A 25,229-nucleotide genomic window follows, 5' to 3' on the forward strand; every position below is an offset into this window, starting at 1 on the left:
GTGACTTGGGTGGTTCCAATAGTTGGGACTTCTTCCTGTAAACCCCTTTCCTCAGCAGTTCCTTCTTTGACAAGAGATGTTTGATAGGGGGGAGGGGGGAGAAAGGCTGGGCAGATTCCTCATCAACATGCGGGGTTCCAACAGGAGGGGATGGGGGCTGGGCAGATTCCTCATCAGCATGTGAGATTCCAACAGGAGGGGAGGGGGGCTGGGAAGATTCCTCATCAGCATGCGGGATTACAACAGGAGGGGAGGGAGGCTGAGCATATTCCTCATCAGCATGTGGGATTACAACAGGAGGGAAGGGGGGCTGGCATATTCTTCCTCTAATAATATGCCTGTATCAGCTTCATCTTTATCAATTTTATTCTACAGTATAAACATTTGGTCTTGCAGACCTGATACTCCAACAGTTTTTGTATTAAGAGTCCCTTGGAACTCCTTGAACCATTTATCTTTTTCTTTAATCAGATCAATTATTGCTTCAAGTTTCTTGTTCATTGTAAATTGGTTCCGGGGCAGTCTCCCCTGAGACCACTGGCCCTATATCAAATGGTACAAGAGGTTCTGCTCTAACTTCAGGCTGACAGTTTTGGCTGGCGCTGGACTGGGTAGCCCCTCATCTAGATTGGCCAGCAAATTGAGTTCCTCCTCTTTCAGATCCCAAAATTTATCATTGACCTGCAAATTGTTTCAGGATAAAAATACCTTAATCATTATTACAGAAATAAATTATTTAACAACAGTGTAAATGACTGACCTGTTCAGTGGTTAGCCTCTTAAAGGTTACATCTATCTGTGAGGAGTTCAAGCTAACAGTTGTTGGTCATCTCAACATTCTGAGCCTGGCCTCAACATCGGCAGGAGTTACCACAGATTTATGCTTAAAAAACCAGAAAACCAGAGCTGCATAAAAGATACTAAATATTCAACATAAAAGATAATTAATAAACAGTAACGATATTCAGCTTATACAATATACTGACCATAATCAAATAAAGAAAATCATTTATGTATCCAATAGGATGGTTCCGCAATAATTTGATGGCCATTGAATTAATTTGCTCTATAAGGAAATCACAGAGCGAAGCGGCGAATTAAATGAGGGAAAATTCTGAATGTTCTCTCCAAAGTTGTTAAGTCCTTCGGGTACACTAAAATTACTGGAGGGAAAAAATAGATTTGATAACAAAAATTTTATAAACAATTTAGCAAAAGGAAAGGGGTAGAAGACCCCCAGACCCCCCTCTTGCGAAGTCCAATAGATTATTCTTCATCTGTTGGGCGTCCACGCCACAAGGTGGACATTTACTCCACTTTGGCACTGCACCTCTATTTGCCATGCCAATTAGTAGGGCAACTTCATTGGGCAACAGTCTTATCTTTCCCTCTAGGTTTGAAAACTATTTTATCGTGTTGCCAACATTGCAAAATTTGTATTGTCAAGACATTCTCTTGAGGATAAGGAGGGAGCTCTAAGAACTGCTTAACATTCATTGCTATAATCTCATTTCTCATGTCCTCAGATATTGAATGCCTAACCTTATCCAACACATCTCTCACTACAGATGACTGACATCTACAGCTCATTGATCTTGGGTTCATAAACCTACAAAAATAATACAATGAAACAAATATCAGGTATTATTTCAATGACATTTCAATGTCATTATTAAGGTGTTATTCAGGTGTGGTTGTATTATTATGGTATTATAATAGTATTATTATGGTTATATTTTGGTGGTATTATTCACGTAGTACTACGATATTATTACGGTATTATTACAATTAGATTACAATATTATTAATGTTATATTTCGATGGTATAATTTTTGTACTATTATGGTATTATTACGATTATATTTCGGTTATATTACGATATTAACTGTTTATCTAGTATTATGGAATTATTACGGTTTTATTTTGCCTTTATTATTCTGTATTAATCAAGTTTTGTATAGGAGAAATGCATTTTAATTAAAGGACTGCATGTTATTTAAAAGAACTGTTGATTTAAAAGAACTGTTGATAATCAATCTTTTCAAAGAAAAAATGACCAAGAAAATAAAATATTACTTGGAGGAATCCTCTTCAATAACCTTCTTTTCACGGACATTGGCTTTTTCTTCTTTTGTTCATCGGACTCCATTCTCGACTGCTCATCTTTGGTTTCCATTCTCAACGGCTCTTCATCTTCCACTATCATCGGGTTTTCTTGGGCTTCCATCTCAGAAGGCTCGACTTCTATCTTGATAAGCTACTCTAGCGGTGAACTGACGAATGTACTTCGAACGACAAACGGAGACTCGAAACCCTAAACAGATGGCGAATGACAAAAGAGGTGGTGCGCCTGTCGGTTTTCCTCCGGAGTTATTTTTTGATAGGCGTTTCGTATTCTGTTTTCATTCAATTTATTCGGAGCGCTTGTGCGAGAGTAAAGCCGGGTCTCACGTGATAAAAGCATTTTTTAATTTCAAGGAACACTCAGATGTTATCACAATACAAACATACTAATACTCGACTTAATAAAAACATAATAACGCAATAATAAAACCACGATAACACCGCAGTGCACTACAAAAATACCGCGGAGCTAATAACATCAATGTCATCACAATAAGACCTGAATAATATCATAATACAATCATAATAATACATCACTGTGATATTAATAAACAGAAATGTTAATAACACTCCAATCACTCCGCAATAAAACAATAATACTACATAACGAAACATAGAGCAATAATACTCAAATAATTCACTAATAATATCAAGATATTACAGACGGTCGAATAAACATAACGAAACATACAATAATAACCACCGTTTAATACATCTATGACAGTCGAATAAACATCAGTAGTATGCAGCAAAGAGGAGGTCGGTCTGTTGGTTTATAGATTCAGCTCCAACTCCATTGGTTAAATTTGTGGGCAATGAGATTAGAGTTATTTAACGACTAATTGAGGGCTTGGTTAGAATCAGTGAAGAAGCTGGAAGAGAAGCTGAAAATTGCAACATATGTAATATTCATTTTAGTGGAAGGGAAAGTTTCTTGATTGCTCGCAGGCAATGAGATTGAGTTATTTAGTGATTCAGATAATCTTGAAAGATAAACAGTCGAAAAATCATTCACATCAATGATCAAAGGTTGATTAAGAGGAAGTTTCAGGCTGTTCGAACATCTAATGTTGACGGAGTTATATAATCTGATGCCAACGTCGATGATGTGATTTGTATTAGGTAATTCAGGGTAATGGGTTTGCTAAATTGTGGAAATAAACTAAAATGTTATTGCAAGTTATGATGTTTTGGACTTCTTAAGTCTCATATGAATGGTGTTCGGTCAGGTGAACTGGTGTTCCAACTGGTTCACCTGACGAAACACCATTCACATGAGACTTTAGAAATCCATAACATCATAACTTACAATTACATTTTATTCTGTTTCCACAATTTAGCAAACCCATTACGACTTACCCGATACAAATCACATCGTCGCCATTGACACCAGATTTTATAACTACTCAACTTTAGATGTGCGAACAGCCTGAAACTTCCTCTTAATCAACCTTTGATCATTGATACGAATGATTTTTCGACTGCTTATCTTTCAAGATTAGCTGAATCACTAAATAACACTATCTCATTTCTTCTGAGCAATCAAGAAACTCTCCCTTACACTAAAATGAATATTACAGATATTGCAATTTTCAGCTTCTTCATGATTCTAACCAAGCCCTCAATGAGTCATTAAATAACTCTACCTCATTGCCCACAAATTTGAATCAATGGTTCAAAAAAACGTAGTTCGCTTGTTCACCCTTGTTACTCATTTCCTGCATGCAATGATTTAAGTTATCAAAATGCAATGCTCTAAAGAGAAATAAATTTTCAAAATACGAACACTATAGTAAAACAAGTATGTCTATAAAAACAACAATGACAATAACACCATAATCACACAACAATAAAACCACAAAAAAGCAGCAATAAAATTGTCTTTAACAGTACAATGACACAACAATAAAACCATAATAATACCACAATAGCCCCACAATAACACCAACACCACTCATTAACAAAAATAACACGAGAATACTACCAAGATAATACCGCGGTAACACTTAAAACCATTACCTCGGACTAAATGCCAGCATAACATAAACAGTTGCAACGACAACAACTTCGAATAAACTGAAAACCACTAAAGTAACACTCCGATAAACCTAGTGAAACAACTGTTAAACACAAGTAATGAGACAAATGCCAGAAGTATCCCTCCGATAAACATCTAAAGTAATTATTAAATCAACTAATTAAACATCCGATAAACCCAAATAAATGCTAAAAGTATCCATTAAATCAAAAAATAAAACTCGCACAAACCCTAGAGCCTAAACCGCAACAATGTCTTTAAGATAAAAAAAAAATATTTTGAGCGACGCTAAACTCACTTAGATCTGAAATTTGTTGTCGTTGTCTTCGTCGAGAGAGCAATCCATTTTGGCAGCTCCAAACCTTATAGTGCGAAAATAAAGAGGGGGAAAACCCTGGAAATGTATTTTCTGTTTTACATTTTCCAAAAAAAGAAGGGTTTTGAGTCGGGCCACAAGAGTTAAAAAATAAGAAATTTACATATTTTACGATAATAGTGGGGCCGGATTCCAAGTGACATTTTCTAATTGGCCGGTGCATGTGGGCGCACACATCTAATTGATCTAATTATTAGGTGGGGAGGGCACATGTAGAGCTGAGAGTGGCTGTTATTGGAGGGCTGTTATTCGAGGGCGCGCGGCTTTGCATCATGCAATAATGGCTCCATCTAATTGGCTATAGGTGTGACATTTCGCTAATCCTCCGATATCCCGTACGGTTACCTTGCCTTCCTCGCTCAAGAGGCGTGTGCAATGCATATCTTCCTTGTTGCAAACCCCAGCACAACTCTGAATTTACCGCCTTCTCTGTGCAATATCTCCGTTCCGTTTCGCTCAAGCTTCTGCACCACCATCATTGGAGCAACTGCCAGCTCTCGTCTTCCGACAGTGAAACCCATATCGCCGCGCCTGAAGGCGGTAAGGTCTGAGATGGCTTTTCTTGATGAAAAACGCTCATATACCATGATGGAGTATTTGGGGAAGGCAGGGGCCGACGTCGGTGACGATTTGGCCATCTTGATCGTCCATCTTGAGTACGCCTGCAAACGAATTGCAGCGTTGGTTGCTTCTCCCTTCAGCAGCGAAGTCGGCAGAAGGCCGGTCCATGGAGAAGTTGGGTTGTCATCTTCTGGCAGGGACACTCCCAAACCCCTCGATCTAGTCTCGGTAGTTGCTGTTTTATTTTTCTTAATTTGACATTTCGATTGACTCTTGATACTATTTCATTTGTTTATTTTTTTAGTATAAAACTTTCACAAGTTGAATTGTGCACTGACTTTTTTAATTTTCTTTTTTTTTAATTTTCTTTTCTAATTTTTATTTTCTAATGAGGGTATTTTCTATGAGGAGACTTGATGTGTGCTAGAAAATTCACGGCTATGGAGTTATATATTATCGTTTTAACGTGGTACGATGATTCAACTCACATTCAGAAGAGAGATGACAAGTAGTAGTGACACCAGAAGTTTTTAGATGGAAAATCCGAAATAAAAAAAAAATCACGGTGTCTGACCCAGTTGTAAAAGTTCACTATGAATTGATGATCACAACGACTCTGTTTCTTAGACGGGAAATGATTACAAAGTCCTCCGAATTACAACGTCGATGAGCGAATAAACTTATTATAATGAACAAGCGGCAACCGATGCTGATGGGCGACAGCTGATGAGTGGTGGTTGGCGGTAGTCGGTGGCGGTTGATGGTGGTTGACGGTGGTCGGCGGTGATGGACGATGGTCGACGGTGGTGGACGCTGGTCGACGGTGGTCGACGGCGGTAGGAAAGATGCCGAACTTAAGCTCATTCTTAAAACTTCAAGCTCTTGCTCAAGGTTCAAACTCTCTTCCCCATAATGAGAAGGGTAGGGATATATTTATAAAGTTTTAGGTGCAATTAATGCAGAAATATGAACCGTTTTGATGGAACTATTCAGAGAGCTTTCTTCGATTAGACCGTAATTGATGGACATTTGAGTGCCTTAACGATGTTAGAATTAAGCGAAGTTGGGCTCTTTGGATTTGTCTTCTCGAGATGCTCGACTCGACTATAAGTTCACGAGATTCAACTTCTGTTTTACCCCTTCTGCATTCGCGTGGTTTCGGATCCCGCTAGATCATCTTTCATGTTGCGACGTAGAGGGAAAGTCATCCCCATTCTGCCTAACAAGCAATTAACAATATCTTTTTCGTGTTGTGGTGCTGAAGATAGTGATCCACGTCTTGCGTAGCAGACGATCAATAAGATCTTCTTTAGTGTTGCGGTGTAGAAGAAAGTCGTCCCCGTCTTATGTAGCAAACGATCAATGAGATTTTTCTTTCTTGATGCGGTGTACAAAAAAGTTGTCCCCATTTTGCATAGCAGATGATCAACATGATCTTCTTTTGTGTAGCTGTCTAGAAGAATAAAGTCCTCATCCTGCGTAGCAGACGATCAACGAGATATTCTTTCGTGCTACTGATGAAGAAAGTTATATCCGTCCTTGGCCAGTAGGTGACTCAGGATATTCTTGCTTGTTGTTGGTGTGCATTCTAGTGGAGATGAAGAAATGGAGTGTCCCATCACACTTTTTGGGGCAGATTTCTGTGCTTCTTTCGCGGTGATGTATGAAGAATATCGTCTTAAGGATCAGCAAAAGTACCAAAATTTTGAAGAGACGATCTACCACCATTTAAAGAAGAGCCTACGTCTTGTAGCATTTGTACCAGTTGTTATTGGTTTATATGACCTTTTTAATCATCTGATGTGGCATTTATAGATGATGATAGTGCTTTTTTTGCATGTCTTCGACGTTGCTTTTGAGATTGTTGTAGCTTCTCAATCGTGCGGAATTCTGTAATTAAAGTTAGCATGCACACTTTATAAAAAGAATCACGTATCTTTTCAATCTCTTGCCTTCTGAGATTTGTATTATTTTGGGCGTGTATCTTGTGAGGTTTGTGCCTTCTTAGGCTTATGCTTTATAGGACCTTGAAGTGAATTGATATCTTCTGAGGTATACAACCTTTTGAAGTATTTAATTTATCTGTCTCATGAGGATTGTTTTTTTTGAGTCTTTGGTGTAACTGTGCCTTCTAAGGCTTGTAGCCTTCTAAGGTCTTTAATGTACATGTGGCTTCTGAGAATTGTGGCCTTCTAAAGTTTTTGAGTGGAGGTCATTGTTCTCTTGGAGCCTTTCTGGTTAGGACCCTGTCCACTACTAGCTTCCCATCCAGACTTACCTTTTGGGCTCGTATTTCAAAGACATGATAATTTCCCATCGAATCTTGCCTCTTGGGCTCGACTTTTAAGGGTATCATTTTTTTCATCGAGTCTTGCCTATTGGGCTCGACTTCCAAAGCATGGTAACTTCCCATTGAGTCTTGCTTCTTGGGCTCGACTTCCACGGGTATTGTATCTTTTCGTCGAGTATTCCTGCTTGGGCTTGACTTACAGAGGCATGATATATTCTCATCGAGTCTTGCCTCCTGAGCTCGACTTCTAAGTGTACTGTTTTTTTCTGATCGAGTTTTGTCTCTTGGGCTTAACTTCTGGGGGCATGATATATTCCCATCAATTTTGCCTCTTGGACTCGATTTTCACGGGTATCGTATCTTGCTATCGATTCTTAACAGGGGTAAGGATGGAAACCTCATATGCCGCTGACCCTCTAAGGGACTTTCCACAAAAAAAAAAAAAAAAAAAAAAATTCGTGAAAGAATAAGAAAATTTTACAAAATGATAATTTTTTAAAGTAACATGAATAACTCTCTATAATAAAATTAAGAGTTTATATGCCAGTCTTTTACTCAAATGTGATAATTTGGAATTTACTTCTCATTTAATATCCTGACGATTTTCTTCTGGTTCCCACTACCTCGATCTTGTAAGTAGCAATTCAAGTGACCTTGGTATATCAGACATTCAATTTCTTCTTTTAATTGAAAATATTTTTATGTTGAATGTCTTTTTGCTTTGTGGCAATGATAATATTGAGACTGATCTCTATCATCCAGATTTTTAACGGTCTTGGCTATTTGATGACCTTTTCATCATTGATGGTCATTAGGATGTTCACACGTCACGTGTTAAGTGGCATGTATTTTTTTCTGGTCGAGACTCACTTCGGCTGCGGTCCAAAATTTTTTCATTGTGAAATTTGTTCGATATTTCCGACGTTATTCTTGCGCTTGCCCCCCAATCCCTCAAATTGTTCCTTGTGTGGATCGATGGTCTCATTTGCACAAATTTGAGCTTCGATATGATGATAGGATCGACGTAAGAGTGAATCATCTCCTGCATCAATGGTGAGTCAAACGATCGAGCAGAAAAATGATCCCTTTAATCCAGAAGAACTCTTCCCGAACCATGTGTCGTAACTCATCACGGATGATATCAGCAGAAGTGATAGTAAGGCGGAGCGGTGCCAGGTGAGCTGCATGAGATAGATGACTGGAAATTGTAACGTCAAGGAGATCAGCATCCCGTCTGGGCAGGGAAATTATTTCATCATTGGGACAGAACCCAATTAGTGAGGTATTTTCTGTTGAATTCCGAACTGGTGGTAAGTAAGCTCCATTGGGTTGCGCTTATCACTCTCTGCATGGGAGTTGTAGAATCTCCGGTTGCTACGTACTTCGTCCTCTATAGAAGGACTCGAGGCACCTTCGTCAGTGGGATGATGCTTTCTAGAGTGAGGGGAGGTAAAGGCCTGACGCCTTTAGCTCCGTACTTTCCCCGAGGCACCTTCGTCAGTGGGATGGCGCTTTCTAGAGTGAGGGGATGTAAAGGCCTGACGCCTTTAGCTCCGTACTTTCTTCTAGAATGATGGGTGTTGGAGCAAGATACTTTGCTGTTGCGTGTGTTGCGCCTGGTGGCCATGCAGTAAGTCTCGCAAGTAATCTAGTGATGAGAATGTTTTATTACCACAGATGGCGTCAAACTGATGCATGCTAGAAAATTCGCGACAGTAGAGTGATGTATTATTGACTTAGCGTGGTACGAAAAGTCAACACACATCAGAAGAGAAAAGATAATTAGTAGTGACACAAAAAATTTTTAATGGAAAATTCAGAAAGAGGAAAAATCACTGGATCTGACTCGGTTGTAAAAATTCATTATAAGTTAATGATTACAGAGATCCTTTGTCCCACATGCGGGAAATTATTTAAATGTCCTCTGAATTACAACGTTGATCTGCATATAAACTTGTTGCAAGAAATGAACAACGGTCGATGAGTGATTGTTGATGGTGGCGGTTGGCTGTGGTCGGAGGTGATTGACGACGGTCGGTGGTGGTCGACGGCGATGGGAGTGATGCTGGACTTAATCTCCTTCTTAAAACTTCAAGCTCATCCTCAATCCACAAGCTCTCATCGCTCTCATGAGAGATGTAAGACTCTATTTATAGAGTTATGGGTGGAATTAATGCAGGATTTTGAACCGTTTTAATTGGACGACTCGAAGTGCTTTCTTTGATCAACCATCATTTGATGAACATTTGATTATTTTAATGATGTCAGAATTGAACGATCTTGGGCTCGTTGGATTCGTCTTATCGAGATGCTCGATTTGACTATAAACTTGCTAGATTTGACATCCCTTTAACCTTTCAAATGTGTCTGGAAAACTTCCAAACGCTCTTTAATATCTTGATCGGTGCTTTATTTGGTTCTAATTTGACCAATTTTAGTACCATTTGGTCTGTCTCGCCGAGTCGTTCAGTTTGACCATAAACTTGTTGAAATCACTGTTCTAGTTGACTTTTAATTGAAGCTTCAATATTTATTGCTCAAAAGATTATCTCGAGAGACACGTCATGTCTTAAGATAGCGTCGGATGATGAAAATTTGTTGATGTCGTACTGAGACTTTTTATATGCTTGTTTTTTATTCTCTTTTCTCTTTTTTTTCTATAAGAGTATTTTCTTTGTGGAGACTATTTATATGCTTCTTTTTTATGTTTGGGAGATTTTTTTTAGTATTTTGGATATTATAATCTTTATTTTTATCCTAAGGAGTATTGTGTTCTCTTTCCTTTGCAAGTGTTGTCTCTGTAGCTTGTGCATGAACTGGTGGTGAACAACCACGTCCTCTGTACCACACAAAATTGTCACCCGCCACGTTGTTTTCCGCTGGGACAAGTGTAGATTTTGTCTCCTAACCCTTTCAAATTTCGTCGACCTCCCATATTACCATTTCCTTGCTATCTCCGCTAAAATTGCTTTAGAAATATTTTTTAGGAGTCCTAGAATGATATCATTAATTCCTATTAGAATCTTTAGACTTAGATCTAAAATTTTCAAAAACTATCTTCGAACCTCATTTAACATTTCACTCCGGCACCTACTACCCAAAGCCCTCATCTAAAATTATTATTTTATTTTAGTCAATATAGCGATTGAAAAAATGAGATGTGGTGCTGTCAAGAAGAACCCTTAACAAGGTGTCCAAGAGATCAATATGGAGGGTTTGTAATGAGAAATTCTACAACTGCAATAAAGGCTTGTCGCATTTGAGAGGATACAATCCGGTAATATCACTCATTATTACAAGGATGACTCGCTAGATCAAAAGGTGAAAGTGAATCCCTTTGGCCAGATAATTTCTAGCGATGAAGAACTAATACTCAAAGATTTGAAATAAAATAGAGAAGCAAGAATTTTGGAGAAATGTTGAATTTATCAATTTTGATGTTCGCATAGATCTGAATGATTTAATCAAGTGGCTCCGATCAGTGGAATTGGTCTTTGAATACGGAGATGTTCCTTCTGGAAAGCTAGCCGCTATCAAGTTAAAAAAATACATCTTTATGATGAGAAAATTTGAAGCACGTATGCCAATATGAGGGAAAAATAAAATTATTTTTTTGCTTAGGATGAAAAGGGAGATGCAGAGCAAATACCTTCCCCCATATTGCTGACAAGATGTGTTCATAAAGTTCAATCACCTATATTAGAGAGATTCTTTGTTGGAGTACATAGCTGAATTTAATCAACTTATGTTGAAATATAAGTTGGTGGAACCAGAAGAGCACATTAATAGTGATGTATCTCGGAGGACTGAGGTTATCTATTAATAATGTGGTGTAGCTGCAATCATATTGGCCCTTACTAGATCTGTAAACACTAGTTTTGAAGGTGGAGAAAAAACAATGTCATTAGATGACTGCCACACTTTAGGTAGAATTTAACCCGTGGATTAGACGACAAGAGTATACCCAGTGGAGCATCTAAGCTAATCTTGGCTGAGAAAAGTTATTTTAAAGTGGAGAAAAGTGGAGACATCTAGTACTCCCAAATTTGTCCCAACCAAAAAATATTTTAAGTGTCATGATTTTTAACACATTGCATCAGATTGCACAAATAGGAGGATGATTTCTTTCACTGAGTAAGGAGTAGTGAAAATATATAGATAGTGACATATAAGATTTTGAAGAAAGTGAAGATGATAAGGAGTATCTATTTTTACCTGATGAGGAAGAGATGTTAGTGATTCAAGTTGAGCTCATGAGAGATACCTTAGTATGACTAACATTAGTTTTCCTAGAAGGTAGTTAGTCTAAGATATGAGCATTCATACAAAGTTTGAGGATGTGGTGCCACAAGCTATCATTTTGCAGACGTTTAGAGTTTAGGTTAACTGACATTAGTTGTCTAAGAAAATCATGAGTTTAAAGAGCTTATGCCAACCACAAGGTGACCCCAGATAAGAGCATTTTAAGATTTTCGTACATACAATCTATCTTCCGAGTTGCTAGTGCTAAGGGCGGTCCAAAATGTTAGAGATGAGAAACTTTTAAGTTATTTTTGGAAGGTTAAATTTCAGTTTAGCTCAATAATATTGTCCCAAACTGATGACCAGATAGGAGTGATGAACTACAATTTTGGAAATCCCTTTAGGTTTCTAGTGGGAAATGGCAACCGACAGTAGGATAAAGGTCTTTTGGGAGAGGAGGAAGAAGCTTCTTCTAGCTCGTGAGAATGATGCGGGAGCTAACCTTCCCGGGACAGAATTTCCACGGTCTCGTGAGACACGAGAGTTGGGCTTCACAAAATGCGGAATCCCGCATTTCTTTGTGATAGTAGGGAGTCGCGATCGAGGTAGAGGGGCAACCGCTGCTTTTGCCTGTTTTTTCTTTTCTCTTTCTTTTTTTTAAGTTATTTCCTATTTTCTTTTTTTTAATTAGGGGATTTTTATCAGAAGACTATTTATATGCTTGCTTTTCTAGTTTTGGGAGACTTTTTTTTTTGAGTATTTTGCGGATTGTAATATTTGTTTCTACTCTATGGAGTATTGTACCATCTTCTTCTTGCTAGTAGTGCGCCTTTGGCTTGTGCAAGAACAAGTGGTGAACCCCCTTGACCTTCATATTGCATCAATTTGTCGTCCGCCTTGCTATTTTCAGCCGGGACAGTCCCTGATAGATACCGAATCTGTTGTCCAACAACATATTTTGCTTTCTAACCCATCCAAATATCCTTAACCTCCCATGTTCCCCTTCGATTGCTATCCCACAACCACCTTCCCGCTAAAACCGCTTTCTAAACACCTTCTAGGAGCCCTAGAACCATATCAGTACTTCTATTTTACTGCTAGGATGCAGCCCACCACCTAATCTACATTGTAAGCAATTGCAAAATAAGAACAAAATTACTTGGTTTCACTTTAATAATTGCATTGTCACATGTTATTGTAGGCTTATTGAATGTGTAGAGCACACTTTTCTTTCTTGAATTAAATTCATTATGAAGAACATAAGGTTCTGTTTCCATCTATTAATATTTTTTTTTATGAGAGTTAATTTAGATTTCTTTCATTCGACTTAGATACTATAAAGTTCATATTTGTTATAAGTCAACCAAGTCTTCTTATTGTTTCTTTCATGAATGTTGAGTTGTAACATTATAATGAAAGTTTGATAAATGAAAGGGATATTGTTTGTTAACGTTATTGTTAGCATTAAGTAAAAGTAGCTTGGGCTAACTATTTAAAGTTTATAATTCAGTCTTTCATTTAAGATTACTTGATCATTTTAATCAGGGATAAATTACTTTTGGCTGTAAGAGTTTGGTCCCTCTTTTATATATTTGATGGTATGCCTAATGATATAATAGTTTGATTGATGGTACACCTGTGCTAAATATACATTTTGCAATAATGTGGTGCATTGATGTGGGTCGGTAAGTTTTATATTGTTGTAGTCCCTTATTTTGTATAGATTCTCCTTTTTGTGTGAAATGACTAATATGCCCCTTTGCGAAGTAGGTCTTGCATCTTATTGGAAAAATCCTATATGAAAAAGTTACAACCATAGGATCACATTTGCATGTTCAATTAGGAGAGTGTTGCTAATTTATGGAACATATAATATTTTTGGAGAATATTTAGCTTAAAATTTCCTTATCCCTCAAATCATCAGTTTGTTCTCAATATGATTTTGAGTTTGAAAATTAAATTTTAATAGACACCATTGAGGTAAAAGTTCTGACACATATGTAGCTCCTTAATGAAATAAAGTCTTACTAATTTTTGTCGGACCCCATAGAGTTTTGTTATTAGCCATAAACACAATACTATGGCATCTCTTGATGAGGCATATGATTCAACTCCTTTGAGCTACATCTAATACTATGATATTTGAGGCTCTTGGCTTCTCTCTTTTTGGTAAGTGCCTTTTGGCCGGTGTTCTTGTTTTTTAGAAGATTATAAGGTGGTTACCCTATTTCTGCGGATGATTTGGATGGTAAAGTTAGCTATTAAGGTTTCAAAGCAGTTGATGATTATGAGGAGGCACAATCTTTATTTACAATCTTTATTTTGGTTGATTGGATTTTAGAAGAGTGTACCTAAGGTAAGTTATTTATTGCAAATTACGTTACTGTTTATGTCTTATAATTTGTTCTTTATCGTACTTGTGAGTTAGCACTTTTATTATATAGAAATTTTACGGGCCCGTTCTTTTAACAATTGATATGAGAGCAGAAGTTATGAGGAGCATAAGAGTAATGTAGTTTGATATCAAGAAGTTTAATGGCTCAAATATTTTTGGGCATTGTAGAACTAAGATGCATGCTATTACAGTCCAATAGGAATATGTGAATGCGCTTATGGAGTGTGCATATGCTGGAGATCACGAGTGAAGAAGACGAGATAGATGCCTAAAAAATGCTCTCTCCACTATTCAACTATTTTTGTTATATAAGGTCATGTTAGAGGCCTCGGAGGATGCAATCGTTGAAGCTTTGCATTTCAATAGAATACTTTTACATGTTTAAAAGTCTCTCGAACGAACTCATTTTAAAGTTGACGTTGTATTTACTTCAGATGCAGAAAGATGCTCCCATTATATCACATCTCAAAAAGCTTAATTCCATAATTTGAGATGTTAGAAATATTGATGTTATTGTTAATGATGATCAAATTTAGTTGTTTTCGTGCTATTTGCATCCCTCTTACAGGCATTTAAGTGACACTATGTTATATGGTGGAGATACATGCAACTTGGAGCTTATTTCAGAAGGTGCTACTTTTAAACTTTAAGGTGCAATAGATGAAAAGGCAATAGAGAGATTACCGGTTAGTGACAGATCTTTGAAGAGATGATAAATTTTTAATCATGGAAGATATATGTATTATAGTAGATTTAAGGATTTCTCTTATTTTTACTGCAAGAAGAAAAGGCATTAAGAAAAGTTGTCATGCTTTGTAGAGAAAGCAATACGGGGACACAAGCATAGGTAGGATAAGTTAGTAGATGCAAGTGTTGGTGTAGTTTGGTTTGATTTTGACATGGATGATCTTCTTTTGATGATTGGTGAAGATAAATGTATAAAACAATGGATCCTTGACTTGTTCACATCACATGTGCTTTTATGAGATGTTTTTCACTTCTAGGCTTATTCTTATTGAAAATGGCACTGCTTACAAGACTGTTGTTGGTATGATGAAATTGAGGGTGCATGATGGTGAGACTTGGACAATGGTTGAAATTCGCTGTATGTTAGATATTAGAGTGAATTTGGTATGGGATGAGTCTACTTATTGTTTTTGGGAATAAATTTCTTAGAGATAAACCTTTTAAGACTTTCAATGATGATATGTTTATTATGAAGACGAATGTTGCTGGTGAATTTTATGTGTTTTAGGTTGCAACTATGGGTAGTGTTGCTTCAACTTTATTTTCTTTAGAGCAGCAATGTGATTTGAATATGCGTAAAAGAGTTAGCTTCTTGGTTGCAAGATAGGTTCTCAAATAAAAAGGCACAAATTTGTGGGAGAATATTAGAGATGAATAGATGGATTATTATATTGCAAAATTAATTCTAGAGCTCGAGTGTACCATTGCAATACTTGTAATTAGAAGACAACAACTTTAGTGATATGAAAATTTGGTGGCAGGTGCCCTGTTGATATTGAGGAATTGGTGACAGCATACAAAAATGTGCTTTGAATGTCTTTCGTGGATGTTCAATTTAGGCGCAATTTGGACTTCTTGAGCTTGCACAATATTCAGTCTAAGGGCTTTAAGAGTTTAGAATGCTTATTGTAGTGCCTTATAGATTTGATTCACGACTCATGATAATATATTGTTAATCTAATCTGTAAGAGGCTGATTGTTGTGTTTATGGATATTAATTCCCTTTTAACTCTATATATCTATATAATATTGAGTTTAACTTTTCTTCATTTTTAAAAGTGGCTTCAAGCAGAGATGAGCAAGACCAATCCTTGAGTTGAGAGAGCCGTGTGCCAGTTAAGGAGTACCAAAGTAAGTTTAAGGTGAGTTAGGGTTTATTTATTTTAATTTATGAATTTAAAATATATGTTCAACTATGAAATGTTAATAGTAAGTTTAATTAAACGAGAAAGGTAAATAGTTGTTCAAGGACATTAAATAGATAAAGATTAAAAAATAAAGATGAAATGTAAAGGACTAAGTCAATTAAGATGTACTCCTTATGATATTAGTCGGGGACGCTATTGCACCCTTGCACGTAAAAGGAAACGAAAATAATGAAGGTGTATGTTCAAGTGCAAAATTTTGAGGGTACATACTGTCATAAACTTTTGAGAGTACCTAAAGTACGAATTTTTGAGAAAACCTATGGTTATAACTTTTTGAGAATACTTTTGAATTTACTGGTAATCCCGATACAACTTCTTAAAAAGGTTAAAAATATAAATGCTTAAGTTGAAACATTAATGGTTAATATAAATGAAGCTTATAATTTGATTAATTAATGAATCACGTTTTTTTTGGACATTCATGCATAGCATTTGTATATTAAACTAATGCATATTAAGATTGTAATAACTCTGCAAGTAGTGGTAAACTTATTGTTTAAATTAATTGTTTCTTTCAGATTAAAATTAGGTTGACATGACTAACAAGAGAGATTTTGTTTACAAAAGGATTACTAATACTAGGTAGTAGGTTGTTGGTTATGGTTTTAGTTTTCAGTATTGTTTATTTCAGATTGATGTTATGTTTTTTTTGGTTGGATTGCAATATTGTTTTTCTTTCGGACTATGATATTATTTTATTTATATTTGGTTACAATTTAATATACTTATGATTTTTAGTCGCTCTTTCTTGTTATTGGAAGTTATGATAATTTATTGTATAATTTAACAAAAAGGTTATTATCGTTTGACCACAGTTTCTAATTTGGTTAATTCTAACCTATTAGGCCGGATTATGACATTTTTTATGTTATAAATATGACTCTGTGATGCAATAAACTGTAATTTCTAAAAGTTCAAAAATCTAATAATTTAGATCTCTCCCTTTTCTGTTTCTGCTGGCTATAGCAGGGAAGGACAGCAGCGGGACCCTCTCTTTTCTCTTGATGTTTGCTAGGAACAAAAGTTAAGAAGACCTGGGAAAGTTTCTAGTAACCTGGTTTACTTTGGGAATCTGTATTGAACTTAAATTTTACTTTCTAGGCAGCAAACTGCAGTCATTTCAAGGGTAATTCCAGCCAAGGAGCATAAAAGGGACGGAATAATCTATAGTTTGACCCACAATTTTCATCACTTTTGTACCCAGGATTTTGGGTTCATTTAACCAACTGTTGGTTACTTGATACCTTGTGAATTAGATTAACAAAATCGGTCAATCTTCCTTGGTTTTATTACATGCCACCAGCTCTTCCTCACATCTGTCCATCTCAATAAGGCTCTACCTCTTAGCTTTGCTTGATTGAGATTTGACGTAGCGGAAATTTGGTTGTTTTGCCGCAAACCTTGTTTAGCTTCTTTTGGTTGAGATTTGACATTGCGGAAATTTAGTCATTTATTCTTTGTATCAGCCATGTGCGGCCAAAATTTAGAAGTTACGGAGAAACATATGTTGTCAAGACTAAGGGATCCATAAGAGGTTGCAAACATACTTTAAGGGCATTCATATCAAGTTCTTAAATTCATGAACCCATATGGTTGTTTCAAAAGACTGGAACCATGGTAGGATCCCACCTTTATATATATTTTTCTTTTTTTCCTTTTTTGGCTTGCATTTATAATTGCCTACTGCAATGTTGTGCATGATATTCTAATTCTTATGTAGAAACCATCGAGTCCAGAGTTTGTACTATTTGGCTTGATATTTTATACTAATACTGGAATCTTGTCTCCCAATTTTTCTCTTATGCAGAACGATATCATACTATCCACACTTAAAAGCTCTGGAAAAGTTGCTGTCATAGCATCAGAGGAAGATGATCTTCCAGTTTGGATTACTGATGATGGACCATTTGTGGTTGTAGCTGACCCTCTTGATGGTTCTCGTAATATTGATGTTTCTATTCCAACTGGTACAATATTTGGGATCTACAACAGGCTTGAAGAATTGGATCACCTCCCTATTGAAGAGAAAGCACAGCTTAATGCCCTCCAAAGTGGGAATAGACTTGTTGCTGCTGGGTATGCTTTATATTCATCTGCTACCATTTTATGCTTTAGTTTTGGATCGGGAACTCATGCTTTCACTTTGGATCGCTCAACTGGTGATTTTGTTCTCACACATCCCTTCATGAGAATTCCACCTCGGGGTAACAGTTCAATTTTTATGCTCATTTAACACTTTCTTTATTAGTTTTTGATTGACTAATCAACAATTATCATTGAAAAAAAAAGTTACGTATAGGCTGTATGTTCTCTGTTACTATATACTTGTAATATACCCTGAATATGTTCACTCATCCTTGCATGTGAATTCCGCATCAGGGTAACCTTTTGATGTTTTTGGTGCATTGAGCATTCTGTTTACTAGTTGTTGATAGACATGTCAACATTTATCTCTGTAAAAAAATTATGCATGAGCTGTTAATTTTATGTTTAGTTGTAATATATTCTGAGATTGTTCATCAATTTCGTGGCATTTCCTACAATCACATTTTGTTTTTCTTGGACCTGTAAACTAAATGTTATACAAATTGTAGGCTCTAAATTTAACTCCATTTTGGTGTTAACTGCATTATATTCTCCAGGAAAGAAATTTAAATGACGCTTTCAGCATTTTCTGAACACTAGTCCCAAAAAAGTAATCATATTGGTTCATTTTTTCTTAAATCAGGGCAAATTTATTCAGTGAATGATGCACGATACTTTGACTGGCCTAATGGGTTAAGGCAATACATTGACACTGTTAGACAAGGTAAAGGGCAGTTTCCTAAGAAGTATTCTGCTCGGTACATTTGCTCACTTGTTGCTGATTTCCATCGGACCCTTATATATGGAGGGATAGCAATGAACCCAAGGGACCATCTTCGCTTAGTTTATGAGGCCAATCCTCTTAGTTTTCTTGTTGAGCATGCTGGAGGCAGGGGATCTGATGGCAAAACAAGGATTCTTTCAATCCAACCAGTTGAGTTGCACCAAAGGCTTCCCCTATTCTTAGGGAGTTTGGATGACATGCATGAACTAGAAAGTTATGATAATATTCAGCAGAAAGTTAATCCTGGATACGAAGTTTGATTATTAATGAATAAGTTTGATCCATATAAGAAGGGAAGTGTATTGCCGGAAGTTTTCCACATGGTTTGGGCTAAAGCTAAATTTCAATGCAATGAATTCTGTTGGATATTTTTTTTGAATCTAAAAGTTGCTTCATCATTTCAGCAGTCGATTGACTCATCTACTTTATCCTATATCTTGTATTTTTTTTTTCCAGTTGAACAAAGTGTTATTTTTTTTAGAAAAAACTTTTGCAAATAGTGAAGCCAAATTTTGCAAGCTTTAGTTGTGAAATATTAGTTTTACAATGCTGCCAGATGCCATGGAAAATGATGGAGTTGGTTTTATTTTGTTATCAATGGTTCCAAGTCGCTGGCATTTTCTCCACAATCGAGCCATCTTAGAAGAGCCATCAATTCAGCGTTAATGAGCTTCATTCCCAACCCACAGTTTTGTTAAGCTTGCTAAGGGTGAAGAAGTTAAACTGTAAGTTTTCATAAATCCAAGGTATAAAATTGTCTGATGATGTCCCTGCTGTTCTTTTGCCAAAAAAAGAAATGCTCCTCTCTCTCTCTCTCTCTCTCTCTCTCTCTCTATGTATGTATTGATGTATGTATCCATTTTTGTGCGTGTGTATAAATATATGTATTCTTCTCCACTGTAAACGGTCCATTTGAAATTGAAATATATGTATTCCTCTTGTGATGTTCCTGGCGACGTAGAGTGCTATGGAAGAGATAATATTCCTATCGAAAAGTAGATCATCATTGTATCTTGTTTGTTATTCTTTGAATTTTGTAAAAGCAGCTCTCGTTTGAATTTTTTTGATCAATCTATTGTTGTTTTATCGTTGTTTGCTTGCTGATTTTGGCTCTGGAGCGTATCAAATTGGTATAAGAGCATAGATTTTGGAGGGATGACAACAAAGAAATGGATGTACTGGAAGGAGAGGTAGGGCAAATCAGATCAGGAATGGAAGAAATGTTTGCTACCTTGGAGGACAGGTTTTCTTCTTTAGAAAGTCGAATGGAGGATGAATTTGAGAACATAGAAGAAATGCATGAGATGATAAAAAAGCTCATGGAGATGCAGTTCAAGGCCATGCTGATTGCTCCAGTTGCAAACCTTATACAAGGTTTCATCAAGGATTCCTTGGCCAAGTCAATTGAAGGAGATTGAACGATAAGAGAATGGGAAAGACATCATCTACCATCAAGAGCGTCCCCTTAGGACTCCAAGAGAAGGGGGTGTGTAGATTCCTGATGGAGGGGATGAGCCGAAAATTGAAAGAGGGATGGTGTAAGGGACACGGAAGAGCACAATGGAGGAAGGAGAGAATCGGGAGTTAGCTATGCCTATGACCGTGAAGAGTGCATATTACATTAATAATTGCAAAAAGTTGCAAAAAGCGTACAAAAATTAAGCCTCTTGGGCATTTGCAATGTGAGCCTTATCCCCTTGCAGAAAAACAAAAGAGGATCAAGATCATTAACCTGTGTGGTAACAAAGATTTTATCTATGACCATCTTTGCACAGGTATGAGCAACCTTATTATTGCTCTTGAAAGTGAGTTGGAAGATTACTTGTTTGAATCTAAATAAAAAATCAAAATTTGGATTGTTGTGGAGAAAAGTCTGCCATGACCGCCTATCCCTGGTGCTTCGAAAGTAGTCAATAATATTTGAGTTGTCGCTTTCTATGATAATGCTTTTACCTTCGAGCATCCAATCTTCCACGACCTCCAAGAGAGACAAAATTGCCAACTTTTCCACTTGCGCACTATCCCAATGCAGAAGCCGAATACCTCGAGACAATAGAAGCTCCCCCATATTGTCCTGGATGATGATGCCAATGCCCGCCGACCCAGGACGATGCAAGGCCCCATCAACGTTCTAAGGATAGGGCGAGGAGAACCGAGAAGGTTGGTTGGCACCCCAGTGCTCCGAGAAAGGATAAAGTGAGAATGAGAATTAGTCAAATCCTGTGATCGGAGAAGGGAGTTTCTACCCAAGATACATGGGGGACAATATTTTAGGAAGAGGAAGTTGGGGTGGAGATGCAAAGTTCAGAAAATTGGCGGTGCCGATCTTCGAAGGGAAAGATGCACTTGAGTGAATGTATCAGGTGGAGCAATAATTTATAGTCAATAGGTTAGCTGGGGAAGAAAAGCTTATGGCAGCAAAATTATGCTTGGAGGGAAAGGTTTTAGCGTAGTTTCAGTGGATGGAGGGAAGATATCTGATGCACTCATGGGAGGAGTTTAAGGATTGTTTGTTGGACCATTTCCGAGCCATTCAGAAAGGAGACTTGCATGAGCAATTCTAAGCTCTGAGTCATGAGGGGACGATTACAGAATACCAGGAGAAATTCGAGCTCTTGTTAGGGAGGTTGAGGGGTATTTCTGCAGCAGGACTGAAAGCGAACTTCTTGAAAAACCTAAAGCTTGACATAGGAGCAGCCAACCGACCCTTGAGACGACGTGGATTAAAGTAAATGATGAAGCTCGTCCAGATGATGGAGGATAAAAAATAGATGAAAAAGACTAGCAAAGGAGGCAACACCGGAGGATTCTATAAGAGCACCTTGATAGCCACGTCATCGAGGACCTAAACAGTATTATTTCAAAAAGAGGCGGCGAAGGAGAAGAATGTTGGGATCCGTCCCAGGGGTAATTTTAAGCGCGTTGCCAATATATAAGTGCATGATAAAAGGGCAAAAGAATTATGTTACCGCTGTGACGAGAAATATGCCCTTCAAATTCTTTTAGTTCAGGAAGAGACAGAGAATGTGGAATCGGAGGAGGACATAGTGGAGGAGAAGCATCTGCATTTGAGTGTAGCGGAGGTGTCCCTCAATTTAGTGGTGGGATTTATCTCAAATCACACCATAAAAGTGGTGGTGGATCGGGGAACAACCGATTGTGATGTAGCAAAATAGCCGGGCCACGCATAACTTTATCTCAAATCAGGTTGTAGAGAGGCTAGACTACAAGGAATTTTGGTGTCATGGTGGGGACAGGGAAGGCATAGAAAAGTCGAGGAATTTGCATGGTGTCGGTTCTGACACAATATGACCTACAGGTGGTAGAGGATTTTCTTGCCTTAGATTTGGGCAACACAAATGTGATTTTGGGGTTGAAGTGGTTGCAATCACTTGGAGAGATAAGGGTGGATTGGAAGTCCCTGACGATGGGATTCCAAGTGGAGGGTAGAAAGGTGATGCTGAGAGAGTTGCTAGTTTATGCAAAATTATGATGTCACTCAAAACCATGGTCAAGTCGATATAAGGAGCAGAACTAGGCTACTTGATGGAGTTGCAGAGCATTGAGGAGATTCGAGATTCAGAGTTAGCATAGGTTTCCGAAGGGGTCCAACAACTCCTACTGCAGTTTATGAATGTCTTCCAACAGCCAAGCGAGTTACCACCCCTGAGGGAGCATGAGCACACTATTACATTAAAGGAGGGTGTTTTCTTTATTAGTGTCAGACCATACATGCATCTTTAGATTTCGAAGAATAAGATAGAGAAGTTGATCGGAGAGATGCTTGAGGCGGAGGTTATCAGGCCTAGTGTGAGCCCTTTTTCCAGTCCAATCCTGTTGGTGAAGAAAAAAATAGTAACTGGAGATTCTGCATGGACTACCAGACTCTGAACAAGGAGACGATGTTGAATAGGTTTCTTAATCTTATGATTGATGAGTTAGTGGTTGAGCTTTATGTGACATTCATTTTCTCAAAAATTGATCTTAAGTAGGGATACCATAATATTAGGATGAATCCTATAAGATGTGCACAAGAAAGCTTTCAGGACACATGAAGGACATTATAAGTTTTTAGTGATATCGTTTGGTCTCACCAATGCCCCAACCACTTTTTAGTCCCTCATGAATAGGGCTTTTTCAACCTTACCTCTGTAAAATTATCCCGGTCTTCTTTGATTACATTCTGGTCTACAGCCGTATAGAGATAAAGCATGTGACAAACCTAAGGATAGTCCTAAAGACGCTGAGGGAGCACAAGTTGTATGCCAACTTGAAGAAATGTTCTTTTGCACAGTTACGGGTGGAGTACCTAGGACATGTGATCAAAATGAGGGTAGCAGTGGATCGGTCCAAGTTCGAGGTTATGTTGGATTGGCTCTTGCCAAGGAGTTCAAAGGAGTTGAGAGGATCCATTGGAAGTTCATGAGAGGATATGATGCGATAGCATGGCCGCTGACGGAGCAGTTGAAAAAAGATAATTTGAATGGGGAGAAGTAGCAACACAGAAATTTGAGCATCTAAGGAGAGCCATGACCAGCGTCCTGATAGTAGCACTTTCAGATTTCAGTAAACTATTTATGGTGGAAACAGATGAGTCAAGTTACCGGTTGAGAGCAATGTACATGGAGGACCATCGGCCGATTTCTTACTTCAGCCAGGTTCTTATTGCGAGAGTGTGGCTCAAGTAAGTATATGAGTGGGAATTGATGACAATTGTCTTGGTCATTCAGAAGTGACAGCCTTACCTATTGGGATGATATTTTCTTGTCAGGATGATTGGAGGAGTTTAAAGTATCTTCTGGAATAACGAAGAATGACTGAGGAGCATCGGAGATGGCTATCCAATCTACTGGGTTATGATTTTGAGTTTCGGTATCGGGCCAAATTGGAGAACAAGACAACTGACACATTGTCAAGAAAGGTGGAGAAACCCGAACTGACGACCTTATCGATACCCTTTGTCCTAGATTGGGAAGTCTTGAGATAGGAGAGCGAATGGGATGAAGAGTTGAGGAAGGTTAGGGCCGAGTTATTATAAGATCCAAACCGTCATCCGTGACATGCATTGAGGGGGTTGCAGCTGCCCCTTAAGGCGATTCGTGCTAACATAGGCGTCGAAATATATTCCTAGATTATTCTGAGAGTTTCATGGCAGTGTGATTGGAAGACACTCAGTGGTACAAAATACCTACAGTCTTCTAGCGATAGAGCTTTATTGGGTGGGGATGCACAGAGACGTGGAGGATACAATGGTCAAATGTAATGTGTCAGCGGAGCAAGTACTTGACCATGACACCAATAGGTAGCATTACTGGTGAATGTTTGGGAGGACATGCCAATGGATTTTATCAAGGGATTGCCACAGTCAGAAGGGTTCACGGTGATCATGATGGTCGTGGATCGCTTAAGTATGCACATTTCATTCCCTTACGAACATCCCTACACTGCGATCTTAGTCGCATCAGTGTTTATCTCAGAAGTGGTTTGTTTGCATGGAGTGCCGAAATCGAATATATCAGATAGGAAAAATGTGTTTGCAAGGGACAGTCCTTAAGAGAAACACCATGTATCATCTCCAGACCAATGTGCAAATGTAGGTAGTTGACATGCCGAAAATATTACTTTTATTTGCACATTTAATACATATTTTTGATGATATTGCACTTTAATGAAACATATTTTTGATCTTTTTGGTTGTATGCATCTAAATGGAGCAAGTGGAGCAAATGGAGCGAATATAGAGCAAGTTAGAGTCAAAAGAAGTAAAGTGGTCAATGTTGACCTGACACCTAGGCGCCTGGATCTGGCATCAGTAACTTCCCTTATAGAAGATTCAATGAACGTGGACGAATTTTGAAGGGGTGTTTGAAGTAACTGTTGACCTCATTTTTGGTGAGGTCTAGTCTTCCTCTTAGGATTTAGGATCTAGCCTTAGGGATCTCCCTTCGACTATCTTAGAACCTTAGAAATGGGACTCGCCTCGTTCTAGAAATTCAACCTACTTTTGTCCCCTTCTGGAGTTTCGCGTGTGTGGTATCGACTTCTAGCACTTAGAAGGATGAAACCAACATGAGGAAACCCAAAAGGGATCCCTATAGGACCCTTTCTGAGCCTTAGGATGGCCTTTTGCACAATTCGCACTCCCGCGCGCACAAAACTTCGCAATTCGGAGAGTCGACACGTTCGATCGCCACGATTCACATCGTTTGCACTGTTACCTATCAAATGCTCGAGTAAACTTTTTGAAACGATCGATCGCGGGTCGAAATTTTGTGAAATTTGAATTTTGACGCGTTTTTAACCCGATTGTCGACGACGTCGTCCGAGCGACCCCGGATGACAAAACGGACTGCACCGGCACGCCCGGAGCGGCGAAATT

At 37.9% G+C, this 25,229-nt stretch overlaps 1 protein-coding gene across 4 annotated transcripts in view; it reads left to right on the forward strand.

The window, feature by feature from the left end:
• Positions 1-4,776: 4,776 nt before the first annotated feature.
• Positions 4,777-25,229, forward strand: part of LOC110025886 (fructose-1,6-bisphosphatase class 1) — a 40,001-nt gene continuing 19,548 nt past the window's right edge. The window contains exons 1-4 of one of the 4 annotated variants that reach the window (XM_020726569.1): positions 4,779-5,327; positions 17,789-18,185; positions 18,710-18,999; positions 19,407-19,575. In XM_020726569.1, coding sequence (XP_020582228.1) covers positions 4,914-5,327; positions 17,789-18,185; positions 18,710-18,999; positions 19,407-19,493 — 1,188 coding nt within the window. In that variant the 5' untranslated portion in view covers positions 4,779-4,913 and the 3' untranslated portion in view covers positions 19,494-19,575. Of the gene's footprint in view, positions 5,328-17,788; positions 18,186-18,709; positions 19,369-19,406; positions 19,576-25,229 lie in introns of those variants that run through there. The other 3 variants (XM_020726571.1, XM_020726570.1, XM_020726568.1) reach the window with 3 other exon arrangements.

This window comes from Phalaenopsis equestris, unplaced genomic scaffold (genome assembly GCF_001263595.1).
Source record: "Phalaenopsis equestris unplaced genomic scaffold, ASM126359v1 Scaffold000339, whole genome shotgun sequence".
In the NCBI taxonomy this organism is placed as follows: domain Eukaryota; kingdom Viridiplantae; phylum Streptophyta; class Magnoliopsida; order Asparagales; family Orchidaceae; genus Phalaenopsis; species Phalaenopsis equestris.